The following is a 23,489-nucleotide window of genomic DNA, read 5'->3' as shown; positions in this document are numbered from 1 at the left end:
AATTCTACTTGAGAGGGAATGTGCTTTTACCCTAAAAATTGCTAGATGAAAAAAGAGGGGAAACACATTTAGTCTCAGGCTTCCGTAATAGGAGATATTTAGTACCCAATTACATGTTTACATGCAGTTCTAAATATGAATGAGTTTGGATATTTTAGTGGCTGTTCACCTATACTTTACCCTAATCTATAGCCATTTAAAACAGAATAGATATCTGTGGTAATGATTGGTAGCCAGAAACCACATAATCTAGACTGCCATGTTGACTTTTGTATCATACAAATAACAATGATAGGCTTATAACAAATGAAGGCAAAAGCAACTGTTTCTGGACAAACATTTTATTTTAGGTAATGCATCTATACACTGTACATTCAGTCACTGTGGTATATAAGCATAGCTATTTTCATACATAATCTCATAAAGTCCTTTATTTTACAATATTAACTGTGTGAGGGCAAAGGGTCTGGAAAAGTTTATTAAAAAAAAAAAATGAATAAAGAGACTGACCGTACACAGCGAAATAGATAAATATGCTAAGCTTTTTTTTTTCTTGCTTTTTTTTTTAATCAGGCATTCATAAACAATAAAGCATACATTTATTACATAAAAATAGTTCTAGAATAGTTGAGTAAGTTTTTTCTTAATATTGTCATTAGCAGCAGCATAGGATGATTATAAAAAAAATAATAAAATAAACTGTATTGAAATGATATTGGCTATAACAATGTGGGTGTGTTTTTTTCCCATAAGTGGAAAAAGAAAAATGTATTTTTTTCTGATACAAAAAAACAAAACAAAAAAAACTCCCTCTAAAATGTGAGAAATGACAACAAGTTAATGATAAAAAAAACACTGTAAAATGAAAATATGGACAAATGTGATGGAAAAAAAATAAGACTACATTTATATTCTGTAAAAGGTTTCTTTTTTTTCTAAACAGAGTCTTTGTAGTTAAAAACACAAAATTAAATCAGACAATTACCAAGTAATAAAGAGCTTTCGGAGGAAAAAAACAAAACAAAAAGACACCATATACATTTATAATACAACAGTGTAAAATGAAAATAAAAAATTCTATATACAAAATTGAGTTTCTTTGTACAATTGGCTAGTTTGACTTTTTAAAAGTAGAATATTATGATTAAGAATATCTGTTGAATAGATATGAATGTTATTGCTGTTGTTTTGTTTCCCTTTCATTTTTTTCAGTATAGAAACAAGTTATTAAACTGAATAAACATTTAAAGTAATGCTTTTTTTTTATAACAGGAGAGTCAGTCTGCATGAATGGGCAAAGCAGTCATACATTTGTGTATATATATATTTTTATATATATATATAAAAAAAATCTATATATTTACTGTGGTGAAGTATATGCTATATATAGGAATTACACACCATATCCCCCTGTGCTGATTATACAACACCTCTCAAAACCTTCGTCAAATCAAAAATATAGCATGCGGAGGTGCTGAATACAAACATACAGGCCTTTAATTGCTAGGTTCACCAGATCTTTAGACGTGAGCCAGTTCTAGAATGCAGCAAGATTGGGAGGCTGAATGCAAGTGTAACATTGTCAAAACCAATGGCCTTGCATGTAAATACTAGAGATACGGAACACAGATGGGTTGCCTACAGAAAGACTAAAACTGGCATGCCATTTGACACTCGAAAACCAGTTGGTGGCTTTGGGTGACATTTTCGCAATAATGTTGTCAGGTTTTGACACACAAGGCTCATCCTTGTGAGGATGCATTTAACGGATCAGATGACTTAGAAGAGGCAAGTGATGGGGTATATCATGAAAATGGTTTACTTATTAAATGTAGATCAAATGCAGAGTAAGATCTGCAAACCCCATACTCTTTGTTGCCATTGAAGGTCTAGAATGTTACAGAAAATACATTTCTGAAATAAAAGTAGTAGGACTTTAATAATGCCAACAATGGACAGTAACTAAAAAAACAACCACAAGTTATTCCTCATTGGAATCATGACCGCAAATGGTTGACATCAGATTGCTGTGGGCTAGTGCACAGTACTGCACTAAGGTATTACATAAAGGCCAGGAAACACTGACATATGGAACTATTGCCGAACATTACACCATATAAAAAAAAATTAGGATACAACACTGGTAAGCAACAAAAAAACCAAAACCCTAGCATTCAGATTTACATCAACTCATCATGCTAGTCTGCCTGGCAGCTGAGATGCCATGCTTGGAGAGAATAGCAAACGGATACACCTGGATTAAATCCCAATGTACATGTTGCGGTAATTCAAGCGTCTGCATGCTGCTAACAATGCAGCACAATATGGCTTTCATATTCTTAGTGTGGCCCCCTCCCCACAGGTACAGCGAAAAATGATCTGACAATACTACAGCCCTGTAGTGAGAAAGCTTTCAATCTTAGAGCCACCTTGATCTCATCTCTTGTAGAGATAAAGGGCTCCAACGTTAAAGGGGGATCTTATTTCTGAGAACTGATGCTATAGACTGATTTCAAGGCACAAACATCCAACAAGGAAGGAAGGCACGGCTAAGAGCGACCTGTGTATTTAGGTAAATCTTAAATCCAAAAAAAAAAAAAAAAAAAAAATAATTGAGTGGCTTTATAGTAGATTGCAGGAGTGAGGCAGTCTACTTTAGTACAAAAAAATTAAAAAGCGTTCCTAATGCAGAGGAATACTAGCACATGCACTTTTTTTTTCTCTCGTAAACTTTTTTTGTTTTATAGAAAACAGCACAGATCTGCCCTTTGTGTAATTACTATAGACATTATAAAACCAGACAGGGGTTATATATGCACATATGTTCTGTTTGTGCTTGGCTTCATTAACTGCTGTTGAACACCATTTCAGTTCAACAAACCCTCCAAAAAGCACTATCTTCAATATGAGCAGGCCATAGGGAGACAACGGCAACAGTGTGCGGCACCAATTTTTGACTATGGTAGCACATTGCTAGGGGAGCTCAGAAAATTCGACATCCTTCAAAGCAAAACTTGCAGAACTATACGGAAAAGAACCGGAACGTGTCCTCTAAAAACCACTAGTTGCCTGGTTAGAAAAGTGGACCCCCTGACTTCAGCACAAAGTCACTGCCCTCCCCCCCAGAACTCATACATTAGGATCTGCGGAAGATAAAGAAATATCTTCATACTTGCTCCAATTCAGTGGATTAAAGTTCTGAGAACAAAAAAAAACTAGAACTAGAAGTTTCTGGAAGAGAAGAAATGGCAGCCTTGCTTTTTTCCATAACACTTTTTTCACCAAAGTGTGCAGACACTAAACACAGATGTACAAAAACACCCATCTACATACTCCCAAATATAGCATGCCGATCATCAAAACAAAATGGTGTCCATATGCCAAAAAACGGAAATCAGTGCAGCGGTAGTTATAACCGAAAGACCAGAAATGTGGATGTATAATAAGAAAAAAAAAAACATATCTAAATAAATTAATGCCCATTCTAAAAGTGTGGCAGGAATTTTCGTTTCATGTATCAAGTGTAAAGAAAAAATGGATAGCCAAATTAAAGAAAATATATATAAATGCATTGCACTTTATAGAGGACAGAAAACAGCTGCAGGACTTAATACATGCAAAATGAGATGCAAGAGTCTTCAGTACCAGCAGCAATTAGAAAGCTGCAGAGGACTGTACAAAAAGATATTTATTGGGGAAACATGACCTGTAATGCAGTCTTTATGTAAAATACATTCTATATGTAGCGAGACCCACTAGCAGCGAAAGGGTAGGCCCAAAAAGACAACGAAAACATAACATAGGTATAATTTAAAAGAAAAAAAAACACTTGTGAGTCACTGCATCATTGCATTGTGTGTGCGGATATACGTCTCTAAACCAAGAATATTAAGCAGATACGTGAAAGGTGCAGTGACATGGGAGGTATACACTATATACAAAGCCAGGTTAGTGTACTCTACAAGAGTGTAAGAATGGCTATGTAACCTATTTGTATACCAAGTTTTTGAAAAAACACTGAGGATCGACAGATGGTGCGGTACATAAGAAGGCCAAAAGGCAGCCATTTTGGAGCTATTCTGGAAAAATACTATATAATGGCCGTCTATTTTAGTTGGTCCTTCTCCTAAGATATTTCCTAAGTGCGAATGATACCTATTTTTGGGATAGCTTTTGAAGTAGCTTCTCAATGCCTTTTTGTGCAAGATGGTAAGACTTCAATACTATCTGGTATACACAAGACACTTGAAGGATTAGAGGAAGAGGTACTCACATCTCAGTGGCACTGCACCGCTGAAAAAAAGGTGTCACTTACACCTGTCTACCTACGAGAAGCGCAGACACTATTTACATTAAAAAAAAAAGGAAATAAACAGGTCAACCACGCAAAACAGACAAAATATGGTTTTTGGTGAAAAATAAGACCAGACCTTTGCAGTCCCACCAGCAATGCATCGGTTACTAAAGTTTTTTTTTATTATTATTTCTAAGTTTCTTTTTTTAATTCATTCTTATTTTTCTGTATAGAATAGTTTTGACTTTTTAAAAGAGCAGTTAGTAAACTTTACAATAGAGTATAAATATTTTCTGTACATACTAAGCAGAAAGCCTGTTCAAAAAGGTATTTAGGCCTAACTGTTAAAATCAAGCCTGAGGATTCCTTGTGGACACATGAATAAAAATGAAAATATAAAATTGGAGTAGCACGCAGAAGAAATGTATCAGCATCAGGATACTGGATCATTATTTGTCTTATCACAAGGGAAGAGTTGGAAATTTATGGCTTACCAGACTTTGTAAAACTAAAACTCCCAACAGCTGGAGCTATAGGCTATATAATGAGTTGAGTGATGTGTAAGCCTCCAGCCATTGAGGGAATACAAGGGTTGTCAGACCCCCTACCACAAAGGGGCATCAAGTTGCCTTTTCTTGATAGTAAAGATCGCCAAGCTGCCAGTTGTATTATGATCCTTAATGTAGATCGTATATAATAATAGGAACCTTATGGAACACTCTGAGCCATCACTTTCTCACATAGATCATCTCTAGAAAAATATTTTCCCCTTAAAATGCACAAAGAACGCATATATCCCATTATCATTAAAATCACTTGCCAATCAATCTCTTAGAGCAATTTTAACACAAGAATGGACACCCTTTAATAACACACTTGATAAAACACATGAACGTAAAACAGCCAGCATTTGTTGGCCCAGTCAGTACCTTAAACGGATTCAAATTGCAAGACAATTAACACTCTTCTACACCATAGCAGTAACTTGAGGATATAAAACATCAATGGTTTAAAAGAAAAACCTAAATAAACTTCAAAAGAAGTGTAATCGATCTGAACAGATCAGTGGAGACCATTTGGTGTCCAAACTTTTTGGGATAAAAAGCAAAGTAGGACATCAAGGATCTTATTGTGAAGGTTTACGGGGTATTTGGTCAGATATTCCATGTAGCTGTGCCTTTTCCCTTTCATTTGGAAACTGGAAGCCTATAGCACCATTCTAGCTGGGTTTTATTTTCCTTAAAACGTTGCAGCAGGTGGATTTGCTGGTATGCAATGTCTTAGGTATCCTTTAGTTTCCAGGTCCATCCATCTGCTTTGACAACTCAAGGATCATGCCATGTTGGATTTTCCATTTAAATTCCAATACTGGAGAAAGCCAACATGATGGCAAATGGAGACACATCTGATGGGATATCTGATCAATAAAACCAATGAATAATCAGCTGCTACTTATGGTGGAACTTCCTTTAAAAAGAATGGAATAAACTTTAGATATGCAGAGGTAGAGCAGGGCAAGAAGTTGGGAAACATCCTCAGTGCCGACTTAAGGCGAAAGAATTAGAAGTCAGACCAAAGTTTCAAGTCCGTCAGACCTCCATTTCACTCAAAAGGACAGTGATGCCTGCCTGTACCTCCCAATCTTGCAGAGACATCTACAGTCTATGGACAGCTTGAGGAGAAAACTGTTTGGTTTTACCCTGGCTGTTTAAAATTCTACGAAAAAAAAAAAAAGTTTGAAAACTTTATCCTCAAATTATTGCTATAGGTGTGGGATGTGTATCTTGCTTCAGTAGTAAAACTGCATCATAGATTTTGGCATTGTACTGTTAGTTTGCACCAATGCAGATGCAAGGCTGAACATTCAACACTGAGTCATGCAAAACAAGGTATTGTCATAAAAATTATATTCTTTAAAGCCTGAAATACTAACAATCGATTATACAGACTTTCAAATACAAGCTGTTCTTTCCACAAACATTAAACCATCTTATGTTCTCTATTCTGATTTGAGCTCTCCTTTGTGTGATGAGCACCTTTGAGCAGGATCAATAATATATGCACCTAAAAGATCTCAGTCATATATGATGGGATTTAAAAACACTGGTCAGTATGGCTATACATTTTTTTTTTTTTATTTGTTAGTTTTGATTTTTCTGTCTGCCTTTTACCCTCTCCTACAAGCGTACAGATAAAACTTTCTGTTAACAAAATTTAAAAAAAAAAAAAAATTAAAAAAAATATACATATATTTATATATTTATATATATATAGGTTAAAAAAAAAAGAACAAATAAAAAATAAACACCAAGATGGAGTACACCGAATTATTTCCAGATAAGATCTGAAGGAGAAGCCACTTGATGCAGAAGAGTCTGTGGATTCAAAATCGATGGCTTGCTACCAATACATTGCACAGTCGATGTGAACGGTGTTAAGAACGGGGATAGATGGGTTCAGGAGAAGGGACACAGGGCCGTTTTTTTCTTTTTTGATTTTTTAATAAAGCCCAAAAAGCCTGTAACGTCAGTTAAAATTGTGCATCAAAGTTTGCTTTGTTATACAAAAATCTGTTTTTTTTCCCCTCCCCATTTTCAATAGTCTTTATATTGTCCATGTCATTTAATATACCTTTATATTAAATAGCTTATAAGAAAAGGGTAAATCTAAAAGTGTTCCAGGCAAGCTTAAGAACGATTTAAAAGAACTGATAATGCTTGCTTTTTCTTGAATTTGTTGAATGCTGCTGTTCTTTTGTAGTTGACATATACAAAAAAAGAAAAAAAATCATTTGAGAGCCGAAGTGACTCCATTTTATAAACACTCTGTCTGAGGCACAGTAAGATGTTGTGCTGTGTGGGTTCTAAAGAGGCAAAGTTCAGTGCTTCTGTTGTACAGGGTAACATCTTCCCTTCCCTCTCGGACTTTATAAAGTTCCTAATAACTTGTGTGAGCTCAAAGCACACACTCCATACACTCACACATGCACCTATTCATGCATACGTCGGGGAAATTTCATCCTCTTCCTGTGCATAAACGTAGAATTCTCTATATGAATAGATACTTTTTTTTTGCTTTTTGCTTCATATAGACTTTTTTTTATTCTGTATTAGTTTTCAATGTCTTTTCTTGTGTGTTCACTGCTGGAAAGGCTACCGGGCTTAACCCAGCGTTGCTCCTGTAGATCTTTAACTACTTTTTCCAAGTGTTCTCTGGCTTCCCGCTCATGAGCAAGATCTGTCCGCAGCTTCTCACGGTCGCAATCTGCTTGCTGAAGTTTTGCTTGCAATTCTTCTATCTGAAATGGGTAAGACAGAAAATGTTAATATATTTTAGCAATATGAAACACTGATTAATAGTTTCCAGATCACGACAGCAATAAATGTAAAAACGTAACAATAGTCTTTTTCTTCCAGTTGAAAGACCATCATCTAAACATCCATCATACACATTACATTTTTTTTCTACTAAAAGTTTAACTTTTCAGGGTATCCTTATGCCCGTTCCATACATTTCTTTCTAAAAATCAAAAAGGTTACGTCAATTACAAAAGGGTGACCTTTATTACAATAGAGGCCCACTCAAGGACATGATGTGGCGGTAAATAGAGCTAGCTTATCATTGTTGTCTTTCTGTATCTGTTGGAGAAGGATGCTGGTTAAGTGACCCTACCCTGACCTTGACAGAGGAAGCAGCCTGCCACTGACTGCTAACAAAAAAAGAAAAAAAGCATACACACAGATAAACATTTTGCATAGCAGTGTAATAAGAGAATGCCATTCAATTTTCTTCTATTATTCTTCCCGTGCTAATTGTGGCCAGATGCTGTGAAATAAACAAATTGAAAACCATTTTGTAGATGAACTTTGAATACCGTACAATATTTTTTTTTCGACTGACCAGGTTTTCATGTAATTGTCTGCTGAACAGAATTCACGTTGATTCAGGTTTGAATGTACAAATCAGGCAAGCAGTTTTTAAACTTGTAAAGCCATACCAACCAATAGATCTCAAATTCTGGTTGTTATGGGAATCATTCCATTGTTGCTCAGTTCTTCTATGGGCTTTAGTAAGTCTTTCCTGCACTGGTCAAAATTCTCTAATAGGCGACAGACAATAAAATGAATGCAGGGAGGCTGGGAGAGTGTGTTCCATCAGCCAGTGTCACTAAAGAGACAATAAGTCCTTCATTCCCCAAGGTGAATGCGGGCTAGAAAAACACTGCTATAAGCCAAGTTTTCTGAGCAGCACCCAGCTGCAGCTCGGCATTTAACTCTCAGTGGAAGAGAAAGGCAGGTAACACCCATTGCACAGTTCTCGCTCTGGTAATGTTTAGTCTGGAGGCCTCTTATCAGCTTGACGCTTGGGAGGAAGTCCACATCATTTCCTGGTTTGGCCTGTCTCACATCAGTATAATCAGTCTACTCCCCTTCCCACAATTGACAGAGTATTTTCAAAGAAAATCAAATTGTTTTCTTCTTTCGTCAGTGTGCTGCACACAGGCCTATTTTCATCACTGAAGAATCATTAGCTAGAAATAGGCCATCACTATCTACTAATTTCATAAAAAAGATGGCAATTTGATCAGGGCTGAAGTTCCTTTAAAGGATGTTTTGTAAACCAAATATAAAACTTGTCAGATTGGATTCCCCACTCAAAGTGCAGGACGTTGAAGCACTCACTTCTATGCTAGCCTGACCTTAATTTACGTAACCAGAAATTTGTTAATGTTTTCCAGCTTTTTGCACACTACAGATTTGTTTTCTACTGAACTGAGTTAATGTACCTGAGCAGAATATTTGACACGTATCCGGCCAGCCTCACAGCCCTTGTCGCATACTCTAATCTGTCTGGCTTGTTCCAACTCTCTCTTCAGACGTAACCGTGACTCATTCGCTTCTTTCATTTTCTTTTCATTCTCTGCTCTGAGCCGTTCGATTTCTTTCCTTAAGTTGCGCTTTGCCTCCGTCGCTTCTCTCAGTTTCTCCTTCTTGGCAACACGGAGGAACTCCAGCTCCTAAATGACAAGATATGGAGGAAGAAGGTCAGTGATTATTCTAGCACAATAGTACCTCCTACAAGCAATAGATATATTTAGCACCATGATGCTAGAAAACATAGAATGATAAAGAGTGCTTAATTAAAAGGACAGAGAAAGCATTTTAACCAGTTATTTAGCCAATAAAGCCCCCAGATTACGCTGGGCTTATGGTTCGAATGCCAATCTGCCAAAGCCTTCGCTTCACCATTATAAATTCTCCATTCACCTTGTTTCTAATTATTAGGCAGGTTAATGACATACTATAACCCAATAGACTAGTACACCAAACATGAGTAGCACACAACCCGTTCAGCTCAATCTACAAAGACATGTCATAATGGTGGCTATCAAGGCATGCCAGGTCTCTGCTTTAATGGATTGTGGTCCCTTATAAAAGGCAGTCATTATGCATGTTGACAAAACATCAAAGCATAAAACACAAGAAAGCTAAGTAAAAGGTGAAAGGCATTTTGCTTTACCCCTGCACGTGTGAAACTTTTAACCCACATCTACTAAGTTGAACTGTCTAGATAACCAAAACAGCTGCATTTAGCTGGAGCTTCCCATCTATCTACAACAGGGCAGGTAAGTCAAAAAGAAGCTTCCTGATATATCATCAGATTGTGAAAGGATTCACAGGATAAAACATGGAAGAGGGAAAAAAAAAAGACCAGAAGTGGGACTTCCTTTGGCTTTCTGATAGCAGAATGCACAACAACATGTTTCTGTTAAGTAACACCCTGCAGCTAGGTCATGGGAAATCCTTTTCCCTTTACAATAATGCGACATCCCAGCCAAGCCATTGTTAACGTCTGTGCACTACTGACTTTCTCTCATCCAGAATTAGGAACTGGAGGAAAGGAAGCTACAGCGATTTATCTTAGAGACAAGCAAGGACTGCAGCCATTCTCAATCATTACACAGGTGGACAATACAGAAGGGCAAAAGATCTAGGAAAAAAAAAGTGCGTCTTATTTATCTTTGTAACGCCTTTGAATTATGCAGTTTGTGCAAACTGTGTATTAGTCAACAACCCTGACAACTATCCCTATGGTGCTTCCCCTTCTTAAAACATTAAAATTAGATATCCTTAGAGAATTCGACTGACAACACCACCATGGAAATGGTTACCAGGGATGGTACAGCTGGTAGGTAACACAAGATAAGCCAATTCAAATAGTAGACCCAACTATTCTATAATCATTCTCATTCAAATTCCCTTGAAATTTTAAGGTAAATCTTTATTTGGTCCCTGACTGAATGATTACAACTGACATGAAGGCTGAACTTTTATTGAAATATGGAACTTAAAGCAGGTGAGAAACTAGACAGAGCAACAAATGTATCCAAATGCAAGTCTAATAAGCCACACTGATAAGGCAAGGACCAGAGCTATGTATTAAATTGGAGGCTATAGTGCCACAGACTTCAATACAAGCTCCAGAGGTTGGTCAATAAGAACTTGAGCATTTGGAAAACCTGTATTGCAAGTACTAGCCTCGTGAGCATGCATAGGTGCAAAGGTGCATATGGCACATATAAGCAATCCTAGTGTGAGCCCAGTGTTAGTGTCCTACTCCAATACAGCAATAAAAACATAAATTACAAATATCAATAAAGGCACTTTACCTGCTGGAGGCTCCGTTTGGCCTGCAATGCAGCGTTCAGTTTCTCTTCTTGTTTTACTCTCATCTTAACTACTTCATGAAGGAACTTCTCTTTGGCTTCCTTGGAGTCCAGACCACTGTCCAGGGCTTGCCGAAGGTGTTCAAGCTCTGCTTCTAGCCCACTGCTAATGGAGTCCCCATGAGGAGCCGCTTCAAAGGAATGGTTAACCGCAGGTGGAGCTAGCATGCCTGGAGAACTCAACTCCTTGGCAGAGCTGGAGGATGTGAAGGAAGGTGAGGAGAGCGAAGACAGCGAGGAAGTGACTACAAGTGGAGAAAAAAAACGCAGAATGTGAGATATTATGTTCACAAAGTTCTGATCAACATTTCAAGTAAAACTGGTAACGAAAACAGCATTTTACATAAAGCAGACAGTATGCAACTTTAATTGAAAAGCAAACATAGCTTGAATGTAAAAACCAATTAAATGGCAGCTGCTTTTCTGCGGCCGGCCATTAAAAGAAAACTACCTTATACCCATTTACAATGGCCTTATAACAAAGATGCCTTATAATTTTGGAAATTGTAGAACCCAGTAGAGTATACTTTATGGAGCCGCCATAGCTTTAATATGTCACGCCTCCTCCTAAGATCATGAAACATCTGAATTTAATTTGAGGTGTGTGAAAATGTGTACCATGTTACTCATTTTAAAGGGACGTTTCAAACATTATACAATGGGCAATAAAACTGCCTCAACACTTTTTCCCCTTTATAACACAGGCACGTATCATAGGACAGTCAAGACACAAACAAGAGTGCAATGACCTGTGTGTGACCCGTATGATTCATCAACCAGGCAAATGATACCCAGCTTCAGAAGAACAGTGCAGATTAACTACTGGAACTTGACTCGTAAACATAATCCGTTCAATCTTTGATCTATAATTTCTGTTTCAACACCCACCTTCTGAGTTGTGTAAATATTATTTACGAGCTATGTTATTTTCATCCTGGACCCCTATGAAAATGCCAGAACAGCAAGATCCAGAGTGCCACTCAGGTAAAAGTGCAACTACGTAAAAGTGCCCAAGTAGCTGCAATATTGAGTGCAACATCTAAATAGTATACACCTTATAGTAAGCCATCAAAGCTACTTCTCAATCATAGCAGCAAAGAAAAGATGGAAAAAACTAATCCCGAAACATATTTAAAGAGGAAAAAAAGATATCACAGCTTGTTCTATGACTTGGGTTAGAAAAAGTAAAATTCAACTCACACTTACATTCTTCTCTACTTTCCACCTCAATCTCGGTTTCAGACTCCTTCTCTTCTTCCCGAGTTGGGACAGAAGGAGTGGGGGCTTCAGGCGCTGGGGGAAGTTCTGCCGTTGGCCTTCGTTTTCGAGACTGGGAAGGGCTACCTGATGCTTGAGTACTTCTTGGCACAACAGGTGCGCAAAGAGGGCTTGTGATGACTTTCTGTTGAGTTGGAGGTGCCAGGGCAACATTGGGGGCAACTAAGTTTTCAAAACTCTTGTAATTATAAAAACTAAAAACAAAAAAAAAAAAAAAGAAGAAAAAACATATTAAAAACAAATCTCAACAAAACAATCTTAATGCATGAAAAGTGATTTATTTCTCTCTATTTTTACCTATCGCGGATCAGGGTGGGTAGATGGGTGGGAATCTCCTTTTCATTTGATGAAATGGCAGGGGACCAGGGCCTGAAAGCAGACAGGCGCTGGCGAGGGTGGACATATCCCGGGTTCTGTGTAAAACAAAAAGAAAACATTAATAAATAGACAAATGAACCAACATACTCTTACTGCTTAAACAGCAGATGCAAGAAAGAGGTCCAGAAACAAAATCCATATCAATGCTGGAGGTTTATGGAAGGTAATATGTTAAAGGCACAAATAGAAAATCATTCCTGTAAAATAACTAATGTATTTAAAAAATAAAACCCCCCAAATGTATAGGAATAAAAATGAATCCTTTTCAAAACATTACAAATAAACTACATGGTAAAAAAAAGATGCAGCAGTAACTGTACAGCAGATTTATAAAGCAACTCTTGAGCGTGACCCTGCTCTGTGTAAACGAGAACGCCTCTTGTGATCCTGGTTCTATTCATAAGCTTAGTGGTTTCAGTTTACAAACAGAATGCACAGGCGACACTCCTGTGAGTTCTACGATTTGTATTTCATGACACAGGCGGCTGGGACGCATAGCTATGCCATGGCAGCAATTTGGCCGTCTGGCTTTTTCACCTGTGCCGCACACCTGGCCGGACACATGTAACGCAGCCTGTGGTTTTTGGCTAGAGCACTCTCATTTTTCATAAGCAGCCGCTGTTGTACATTCCTTGCCCCCTCCTTGGGTTGCCGTGTTGGCCCTAATTGCTTAGCAACTTTCACTGGAAAGGATGAGCCAGATTACATTTAAGACCCTTAACAGTTGTTGCCTGCCAATAAATATGAAGCATGCAGAAGCTCCTGCTGGGGTTATGGGGTGAGGAAGGACTGTGGAACTTGCGGAGACTCTGAGCCATCGGAAAGCCACTTACCTCATCTCCCAACATGTGCCAGAGCAACTCTACCAAAAAAAACAAAACACACTGGCTTGATCTGGAATGCTCAGTTTAAGCCCAAGCCTTTCTTATTTTTATTTAACTTTAAGAGCTAAATCCAGTAGGCTGCATAACCTAATGTTTAAGGGCCCTTGCACGGCTGGCAGCTCCGAGGCTTAGAGTAAACTGCGGCTGTGCACATTTGCCAACCATTCCTTTTCACTTGAATAGGAAAAGCTAGGACTGTGGTCGACCATGTGGCTGAACGCTGCAGCTCACCATAGGTCTTGTTCATATTTGTGTCTGTGAATTTGTTGCAAAGTTTTGAAAAGGATAAAGTCCATTTATTGAGAATACATGCATAATAGAAATGTACGCTTACTTTGCTGGAGTTTGATAAATTTCGCAACCAACTTGAAGACTTGTCCTTCTCAGCGGAGCTTGGGGAGTGGGTAATGGTATCATCTGATTTGGGCTTTTTAGGTGGGGGCTCTGAAGAAAGCTGCAAGAGAGACAAGAAAGACAATTGATATTTTAGCACATCACCTTTTTTTTTTTATTTCTTTTTTGTATTTTTAAACAGTAGAAAGAAGAGGGATTTTGCTGTGCTCTTGAAAAGGGAAAAATGTACATGCAGTTATCAGATACCTACATCAAAAAGGTGATGAACTATGTAAATACCTTTAGAGCTGCAATGTATTATATATTGCATATGAATTTGTATATTAATTTGTGGCATTCAGCTGAAATAGTTTATTGGTTCAATGATAGTAAACCACAATCACCCAAACTATTCCTGCAAAATGATAATAGTAAAAGCTGTGAAAGTGCAGCCGTTACAGACCCCATTCATGGTATCGACTTGATGGTGCCCTCTAGTGGAAAGCTAAAAAAAAAAATAGGCCAACTAGAGAGAAATGCTGGTAATTGTCACCGTTATAGTTTACATCTCACCTAAAGGGTTACCGTTAAAAACATATACAGTTGTAGCACCCACTGTGAAAAAAAAAAAGGACAACCTTTTACAGAAACACCATTAGCAGTTCCTAAATTGACAGAACAGACCAAGTGTGACTTCAGCGTGCTACCGATTTTAGCAACGACTGAAATGGAACCGTCCCTGCGAGCACCCTCTCGGAACCCTCCCCATAAAATGACAAACGTCTGCCTTCGCCTTGCACATAGAAGGAATATTTTATGTGGTGTGCATCAGAACAGCGCAGTCTGTGTTTATTTGTGATGGTTGTTAAGCGGATGACTTCACTCTGCCACAGCTGCACTGGATTCTGGGTAAAATGCCAACTCCTGCTTTGACTTTTCCACAAGTGGTTTGAATCTTGGACTGTAAATCACCCTAAAGCATAGAAAATACCTCTTGGCAAGAACATCATTCCCTTCAACACACAAGTAAACGGACAGGGCGTCTCATGAGCAGGTGCGGCACATTTTACTTTTAAAGTTCTTACGCTGCTAGGGCCCTACCAGAATTCCACACCTAATATATCACACTTTTAAAAAAGGGGATAGCTCTACATAGGCATGAAAAACAAGTTTGCCACAGAAGTAAGCAGCAGTGTGGTGTTGCTGCTGTGGGAGAAGAAGCAATTCTAGGCTAGGCTACATTGTACAACGTGTAGTGTAGTCTGCAGAAGTCTTGTAGGCATTTGCCAAGGATGTCGGGATTAGAATAGTGGCTGGCCAAATTTTCCGATTGTTAAAACAGCATAGTGTTTTGATACAAAATGGCAATGGGTTTGCATAGAGATAGGAAATGCAAACAACTAAGTAGAGCAAAAGCAGTCATCATAGAATGGAGTACGAACGTGTAAAATTCAGGTAAAAAAAATTGGATTTACAGATTTGTTTTTAAAGAGGAAGCCTAACATGCTGTGAAAACAAGCAAACAGGGACTGATTTCTAAAAAAAAATCAACGAGTACAAGTGAAGGGGGAAAAAAGCCAAAAGAGATTTTAGGAAACAAGTCTAAGCAAGCGTTTCCACTGCCCCCCCAACTTTAACCAAAAGAAAACCAACAAGGAATGGTTTGGGTCAAATAAGTTTACAGGCTTTAGTGTCTGGCAAGCCTGCCACACAGCGTCAAGTTTAATTACATCTCATCGTAGATAATAGCAAGTCAGACACCAGCGAGCTAAACCAGATTTGAACCAATGACCTCGAGGTGGAAATCTGTATATTCACACTGGCCGAGGTCCATTTTCCAGGGAGACCTGTTATTAAATTAAAGTTCAACATCTTCAAACTTGGTTTAGGGGAAAAAAAAAGAAAAGAGAAAGAAAACAGTATTAGATCAGCAGAAACAAACGGATTCCATAAAATAAACCGTGGAGGCCTTGTCATCATGTGGGTGCTGAGCAACGCAATAACATCGGCCCAGGAGCCAGCTCTCGTCAAAGTCTGCCATTACCGTTTGTAGTTGTGGATTCTGCTTTGGATCAAGCCAATGTGAACAGACGTGCAATTTTTCAAACCTAAACTGGCTGGCCTTTGAGATTTTAAGAGGGAATTCTTCCGAAAAAACAAAACAAAGATGATTCCTTACTTAAAACCCAAACCATTCAAAAGCTAGAAATATGAACTTAGTAACAAATGTGACAAATTGAGTTGGGTAGAAAGGGGCTCCCTCTATATTTTCTCCTAAGGACACAGACATCTTAAATGGGCTGGAAAAAAACACTATATTCTTTAAGCTTACATTGCAGCTTGCATTTTGTTTCTGCAGCCTTATAGAATCGTGTAAATTTCCGAGTAGTAGTAGGGTGAGGTCTTTCCTGTTTCGCTACCATCTCTTCTCAGCAGCAAAATAAAAAAAATATATATAACTCGCTCTTACCAACAGCAAAAACCACAACACCAGGCGCCGGTCTGGAACTTACTTATTTGTTTAAAGCAAACCTCAAAGCTGTAGCATATCATAGTGTTAAAAAGTGCTAGACAGAAATTCACAGTTATTCTGCAACAGCAACTGTGAAGGTATCAAAATTGCTTTTGAGTACTGGTGTAAATAGATTGCGCCATTGTGATCATATAAAAGGGAAAACCTTAGCAAAGTGCACAAATTTTTGAACGACTAACACCAAAGAAATGTTACAGAAACTTTGGGAAACAACTTTACAGTTGAGGAACTACAACTTCCAAAGCCTGGAGCTACTGTAAAACTTCCATGTTCAAAAGAGCCAATTATTGCTTTACCCTGTCCCAGATATAGCACAAAAAGTCACATATGACATAAAGGAAGAAACCTAAGTCTGTGTGTTAGAAGGCACTATGTATCATGCAGCTGCTCCTAGGCAAGCAGTGTCTGGATACCATTGTACTAGACAAAACAGACTTCAACACTAAACTTCGAGAGGCAGAATGTGTAATCAGAGACACTCGGTGTCTGAAGTGAGGATGAGACCCTGTGTGAAAACAATTGCCCTATTTAATTCTTTTTCCTTGTCCGGAGCCACTCCTTCCCGATGCTTCGCTCTACACGCTCTGTAGAATCAGAGGCTTGTTACCAGTCTATTGACAAATGTCAAAACAGAACACAATGCAAGTCATTATCACAGGATAAAATGAAAAAGTTTTAAGAGTTAACGCTTCCATTTTCCGATTTGATTGAATGGTGCAAAACCACTTTAACGTCCGGCACAGACATGCTCAAAAATTTTCCTAAATACAAAAGTATTGCAAAAGTCCTAAAGATATGGAATTGTTTGTCTTCTAGGAATTTGCCAGGCTGTGAATGCTTGCAAAAGGCCACATTTTTATTTGCTCGTTTGCAGAGATATTTTACTAGGGCAAAGGCGCTTTATGATTCTAGACATGCCTTTGGTTAGGGACCAAATTATGAGCAGGACTGGGACCTCTTCCCACAAAAGCATTATTGCATCTGTTGTTCTGAAATAAAAATATGTCACCGTGTCAACAAATGCTAAAGGGTTACATGAAGTGGTGCAAAGAGCACATCAGTCTAGAGAAATGGAGAATGGGTATTGGTGGGATGTCCTAAAGAATAGACCTTCTAGTTCTAAAGACTGAAAGGGAATTAAACAGTTGCCGCCTGCAATCCTTTATACAAACAGCAGAGAAGAAGGGCAACTCTAGGAGATAATCATGTCTTCCATGAGTAAATGTGTTGACATGGAAGACTGATAGGCAAGAGCAGAGTGAGCACAGGGATGTCATTAGTTTATTTCAGTTTTTCTGCTCATTTACTGTCTAGCCAAGTAAAGAGGGGATCCAACTGTATCCCTTAAATAGTATTATCCCCAGAAATGTTTTTATCTGGGTGGGAAGCTGCTGTGGATGGGTGCGACCAGGATATTGTGACCCAACAGCCAGGCGGTTACTGCAAAGTGTCGGGTGGTGCGCCCGACTAAAAGGGCCTGGGAAGAATGCTGCTTAAATTTTAGGTAGCACTTGAGTAGTAATGCTTACCAAGCAATACATTTCTAAAATTGTATTTGGTGATTGATATGAGGTAGAACTTCATATTTGAGAAAAGGCATATTTCAAAATTGACCTATTTATTGTTAAAATGTCTGCACGTTTAAGTGACACTGCAATTCCTGTATTTTCACTTCAGCCAGAAAATGTGGTTTTGCAATTTCCAAAACCTATGAAACATGCATAGGAAAGAAGAACGAGATTTAAAAAAATGTTTATAGTGTCCTGTGCTGTTTGAATTACAATACCGCAGTTGACATTTGTATAGTCTAATCATAGAGCCGGTAACCAGTAAGATTACACAGTTCTGTTTACATACTACAACGGGCGCATAAAAACTAAGCTATGAGTGGGCATGTCATGTTTGTGTGCGGCTGTTGCAGCTAGTCAGTCAGCAGTAAAGCCCCAAATTAGAGCTACGCACTGGGCTACTTTTGGCTGTATTCTGCAACGTTCTGTTCAGAGACTCAACCCCCTCCGCCCCGACTGCACACTGTGTGGATTTCTCTCTACAATAGATTTTTTTTTTCAGTAAAAGGAAGGAAATAACAGTCTCTGAGTAAGCTGGGGAAAATGTACAATCTCTGTTGTTTAAGCTGAATCACCCCTGCTAAATCATAGCTCCGTCAGCACGACCACCAACACATCTTTAGCTGGCAAGATATTTGGCACCAGTTGGGGTTTAGCGGTACCCGCCCACAGAGTGAGCCTGCTGCTGTGGAATCCTCCATAGGTACAGTCATTTCACCCTGTGCAAGGTTTTATTTTATGCCATGAACTAACCTCAGGTTTGTGCTTTTATGCTCATATGCCACAAAGCTTGAAAAAGCCGAACCAATGAAAAAAATGGTAAGACGAGAGAAAGGATAATGCAATAACAGTGGTGGCTATGTTTGGCATTGAGAATTTGAGGACATTCTGCTCAAGGAGCTCTTTAATGCAAGAATCTGAACTCCAGGACTCTTCATTATCGAATAAGGTTTTGAAGCTTAAAGGTTAAATGATTTTGCAATCAAATTATGCAAGTAAACACGGGCATTCTGGAATAAAACTATAGCTAAAAATTAGGAGGCAAATCCTACATGCATTTGGCCAACACCTAATTCTTGCTCCAGTTTCAGAATGTCTTTCCAAGCCCTTATATTTTACATAGATGTGTAAAACATTAGTAATAGTTGTGAGGCTAACCTTACACAACCTATAGTATTGCAGCTTCTAAATAACTCTCAGGCATGCCCAAAAAAAAGTTTAAGCAAGTATCCTTTTTTGAAATAAAATTTAGGTTTAAGTGAGAGCTCAAACTTGACACTCAAGTCAACATTAGACTGGCTTCCAATTTAAATACGATTTAAATATTTTATTCACACCATCCAGCTTCCTTCCCAAACCCTAAAAATCATGCAGGAGACAATGAAACTTGTACAATGATCACATACAGTATTCTATAAACGTCTACTTTGTATATGCCACGTCACGTTCCAATTTCTGATACCAGGCACTTGAAAAAGTCACTCACACCCATATATGAACTCATTTTCTATAAAGTCTTGTCAAGAAATTATTAATGTGTGGGTAACTTAGCCATTTCAATAGGGAAGAAAAGATCTTGTATACAAAGTGCTGGCTGGGATGGAAATTGGACTTCTAAAAATAACCTGTACTACTGCCAGCATTTGGCGCCCCTTTTCATGGCCATCAAATGCAATTCAAGAGGAGACCAAGAACTGTCCTCTTTAGGGAGATGAAATTGAAAAGCTAAAACAAAAATTCCATTCTGCAATAGGAACACACACACCTATCCCCAAACATGCAGTACTGAGAAGCTCCATCTATATTTTTTTTACCTGGATGCACAGCTAATGGACATTAAAATGTATTGATTTGGGATCAACAGAAGCCAGTTCAACCTGCATTACAACCCTGTGCTTTCCCGAAAGCATTAACAAATTACACAGTAAACTATACTCTCCTTATATTAACTCTTTCAGACTATGTAAAGCTATGCTGATGAGCACAATAATGAAAAATCAAATGCAATGTTGCTGCACTTTGTGGTCTACACCAAGGAACACAGAGCAAAACCATTAAATATTTTTACATCTTTCGATGTTCTCTGCCAACTCCCGTACATTATAAATCTGCATAAGTTGGCATTGCATTCTATGTGATGTGCAGTCACTGTCAGGATCTGCAAACCTAATGCAGACAATACAGGCATAAGAGGGAGAAGCCAATTGGTTGCCATATTACATTTTTTAGGTTATTAAAAGCTCTGTATTTGCATCGTTCTGAACACAAAAGACTAAGATGGTAAAACTTGGTCTGATGTTATCAGGAATCTTAAACGTATACAGAAATTTGTGCACTAGACAACAGATGCGTTAATAGGGCTAGGATTAAAAACTGGAGGGAAATCTCAGAGTTTAATTATTCTAAGTAACTGTCATGATGGAACCTCTACGCAGTTCTGAGGGCAAAGCTAGTCAACCAATTACAGTCTTAGACTTTTAAATCTTCTTTGGCTGCCTTTAAGATCGTCACGTGTATGCTGTACAAGATGCTGCGCCCAGGGGGAGGCTGGAGAAAAAGCCTACCTGCCACTCCGTGCAATTATCCTGTGCAGCATGGATTTAATTCTACGTGGTGCTTAGACGGATGGAACTTGTCTTAACAGGGTTGAAGGGAAAAGCATTTAGGTGCTCGCTGCATGTGCTCAGACACACATTGTACAGCTTCTTAAAAACATACAGCATGCCGAGGCTCGTGGGAGATTTAAATGGCAGTCTTGCAGGCGCCTGTAAAAACTAAGGACTTAACTAGTCTATTTCAGAAAGGGGGCCATTTAACCAAATGGGTGCTGGTAAGATCTGAAGAACTGCAAATCTATAAATGGTGAACAGTGTATAATGAGATCCCATATTTACCAAAGAATGATGGCTGTATGCTAGGCTTGTACACGTGCTGGTAGTAAATAGTCATTTCTGCCATCACAAAGCTAAATAACATTACACATCCCTAATAGACTCTTCTAAATTGAACATATTTGGCTAAATGGGGGGAATCCACCCTGATTTCACCAAAACATCCCCAATATACTCTTCTAAATGGAACATACTTGGCTAAATGGGGGGGAATCCACCCTAATTTCACGAAAACCTGAGCAAACCTAGCAATCGCCTCATTCAATTTTCAACAGCTTATAATATATTAGTCTACTGTCTACTATCAGAATGCAAGGTGATCATCTTACCAAAATTAGCTAAAAGTAGGGCAGTTTCCCTTACATTCCAGTGAGCATTCCTTCATAATTGCTACACTTCATACTCGACAGCAAACCGTTTAGTGTAGTATCAAACAAAAGACCTAATATTAAATTACAGAATTTTAGCTACCGGTGGCACGTTTTGCTAGACTGATTCTTCTGCAGCAAGTAATGCCCAGGAAAGTCATACCCAGGTTCAAGGGGAGACATGATTGCTAAGGAGATTTGTTGCCGCCATGAAAGGATTTGCCTAGGTCAATGCGGAGATCAAATCCCAGACAGATCCTGGAGCCCTTGCTGTATTGGGGATTCCGTCTCAAGACCAATTACATTTAATGTCTGCTACCAGGGCCAGAAGACCGAAGGCTGATAATCCCAAGCAGTTTGCCAAGCTCCTCCTTTAGTTTCATTTAGTAGATTCAGGCTGACAGAAGGATAGTCCGTAAAATACTAAGGGGATCCAGTTATAGCATTCCAATTGTTCCTGGCATTGCAGACTAAAGATCTGCACCCTCTTCCTGTGGTCACATGTGTAGTCATAGGAACTTCAGAAAATATTGCTCATGTACAAAAGCTTCTGCTTTGCCAAGACTCCGTATTTTAAAAAAGAAATGCCCAGGTAAATGTGCGTTCACAATTCGAGCTGTAAGATCAGATCAATGTGCACTTTGTTGGTTTGTAGGGTTTAGGTGTGTGCCTTTAATATAACAGACATCATCAAAGCGTAAATTGCCACTATATTTTTTGGAAACCACAAGCTTGGAGTGCTGCCCCGATGATTATAAAGAGCTTGGCTGTAACCTGTAGTAACTGCAGCAAAACAACGAAATAGGATTGCAGAGCTGCTATATGTTTTAGCAATTTATCTTCACCTTCTGCTGAACATGCAGATAATTGAACTTACTTTTATAGCACTGAAATGCCACATGCAATAACAAGCTCCACTTATAAAAACCTTAAACTTGTACAAACGTGACCTTCTTTGGTAAGTACAAGCTCAGACTGATCAAAGGAGGAAAAAAAAAATTGGAAAAAATAATAAAGCCAGCCGAGTCTGGAGAGCTTGCAGCAGACAGCTATGTGTCTGCAGGGTTTGAGAACCGCTCGACGTCAGCAAGCCTGGTGGTTTATTTGTACAGCGCGGTTAATAAGGGCTGATTGTAATCGACCGGCATTAAAACATGTTGCCCAACGTGTGATCTCAACAAAATCTGTTCTCATCAGTAACGGGGGGACTTTTTCTCCATAAACCCGCAGTGTCTCCTAGACTACAGAGGCTCCATTCATCCCAATATTACTGGAGGTTCCTCTGACCCCCTTTTTGGTGAGGCCTCTATAAATGCACTTCCTGAGGAGAAATCGGGCAGCCATAAATTCTTTCACATCAATTCCTGCTCGGCTAATGCAGTGCTGAGACTGTAGCTTTTTCCCTGTCCTCTCTTTCCACTTTGCCTTATGTCAAATCAAATTACATGAACAATCAATTTTTCTGTCTAGCCATTTTTTTTCCCGTATACTCGCGCCTCGCGGGGGGTGAGGGAAAGAGCAGGGTGCTTGGATTCTTTCCAGAGATTCATCAATAGGCCGTCTCCACGTGTGGTGGAACTGCATGGCGACAATCTGTCCCTTTACCTCTACTTACCTCCTGGCTGTCCGCCAGGCCTCACACCTGCTTGCTAACAGTGAAACTCTGAATTTTAGCAAAAGGTAAAAGAAGAAAAAAAAATAGGTCAATGTACAGTGTAAATGGAAGACTTTTGGCGCTCAGGAGCAACATTTAAGTCGCAGCATCCTTTGCAAACATCAAAGCCTCCTGTGTTTCAATTAAGCCACAGGGAACTTGCAATCTGGAAAATCTATAATTATGTGGGTGTTTTCCAGGCAGGCCGGCAACAACGAAGGAGAAAATCAAAACAGAGTTTTTAAAATAAAGAAGAAAAAAAGCTAGCTAAACTGTTGCACACATTTAGAAAATTCCAGATTTCTGGAGGGATGAACAACACAATTGCTGAACAATTTCTGAAGACTCTAGTTGCCTCTCTTGGTCATCAATACTTTGATGGTTTTATTAGTATGAATTACCCCAAAATAGATATGCAGATTGGAAATTTCTTGCAACCTAGTTGTTCCATGCTTGTCCCAAATCCATACAGCCAGGCAACTTACGTTAGCAGGTGGTTAGTATTGGTAGCCTTGTCAAAACCTTTTGATTCCACCAATAAATCAAAAAAGGTTATTACGTTATTATTGCAAATTATAGGA

At 38.6% G+C, this 23,489-nt stretch overlaps 1 protein-coding gene across 2 annotated transcripts in view; it reads right to left on the bottom strand.

Annotated features, from left to right (window-relative positions):
* Positions 1 to 325: 325 nt before the first annotated feature.
* Positions 326 to 23,489, bottom strand: part of SKI (SKI proto-oncogene) — an 81,136-nt gene continuing 57,972 nt past the window's right edge. The window contains exons 2-7 of one of the 2 annotated variants that reach the window (XM_072427018.1): positions 13,896 to 14,015; positions 12,597 to 12,712; positions 12,222 to 12,493; positions 10,965 to 11,266; positions 9,081 to 9,311; positions 326 to 7,592 (exon numbers count right to left, since the gene is read on the bottom strand). In XM_072427018.1, the coding sequence (XP_072283119.1) occupies positions 7,404 to 7,592; positions 9,081 to 9,311; positions 10,965 to 11,266; positions 12,222 to 12,493; positions 12,597 to 12,712; positions 13,896 to 14,015 (1,230 nt within the window). In that variant the 3' untranslated portion in view covers positions 326 to 7,403. The remainder of the gene's footprint in view (positions 7,593 to 9,080; positions 9,312 to 10,964; positions 11,267 to 12,221; positions 12,494 to 12,596; positions 12,713 to 13,895; positions 14,016 to 23,489) is intronic. The other variant, XM_072427019.1, reaches the window with a different exon arrangement.

The sequence above is a fragment of the Pyxicephalus adspersus genome, chromosome 11 (genome assembly GCF_032062135.1).
Source record: "Pyxicephalus adspersus chromosome 11, UCB_Pads_2.0, whole genome shotgun sequence".
NCBI classification, from domain to species: Eukaryota; Metazoa; Chordata; class Amphibia; order Anura; family Pyxicephalidae; genus Pyxicephalus; species Pyxicephalus adspersus.
Note: the sequence above shows the minus strand (reverse complement) of the source record. Positions and strands in the feature narration are given on the sequence as shown.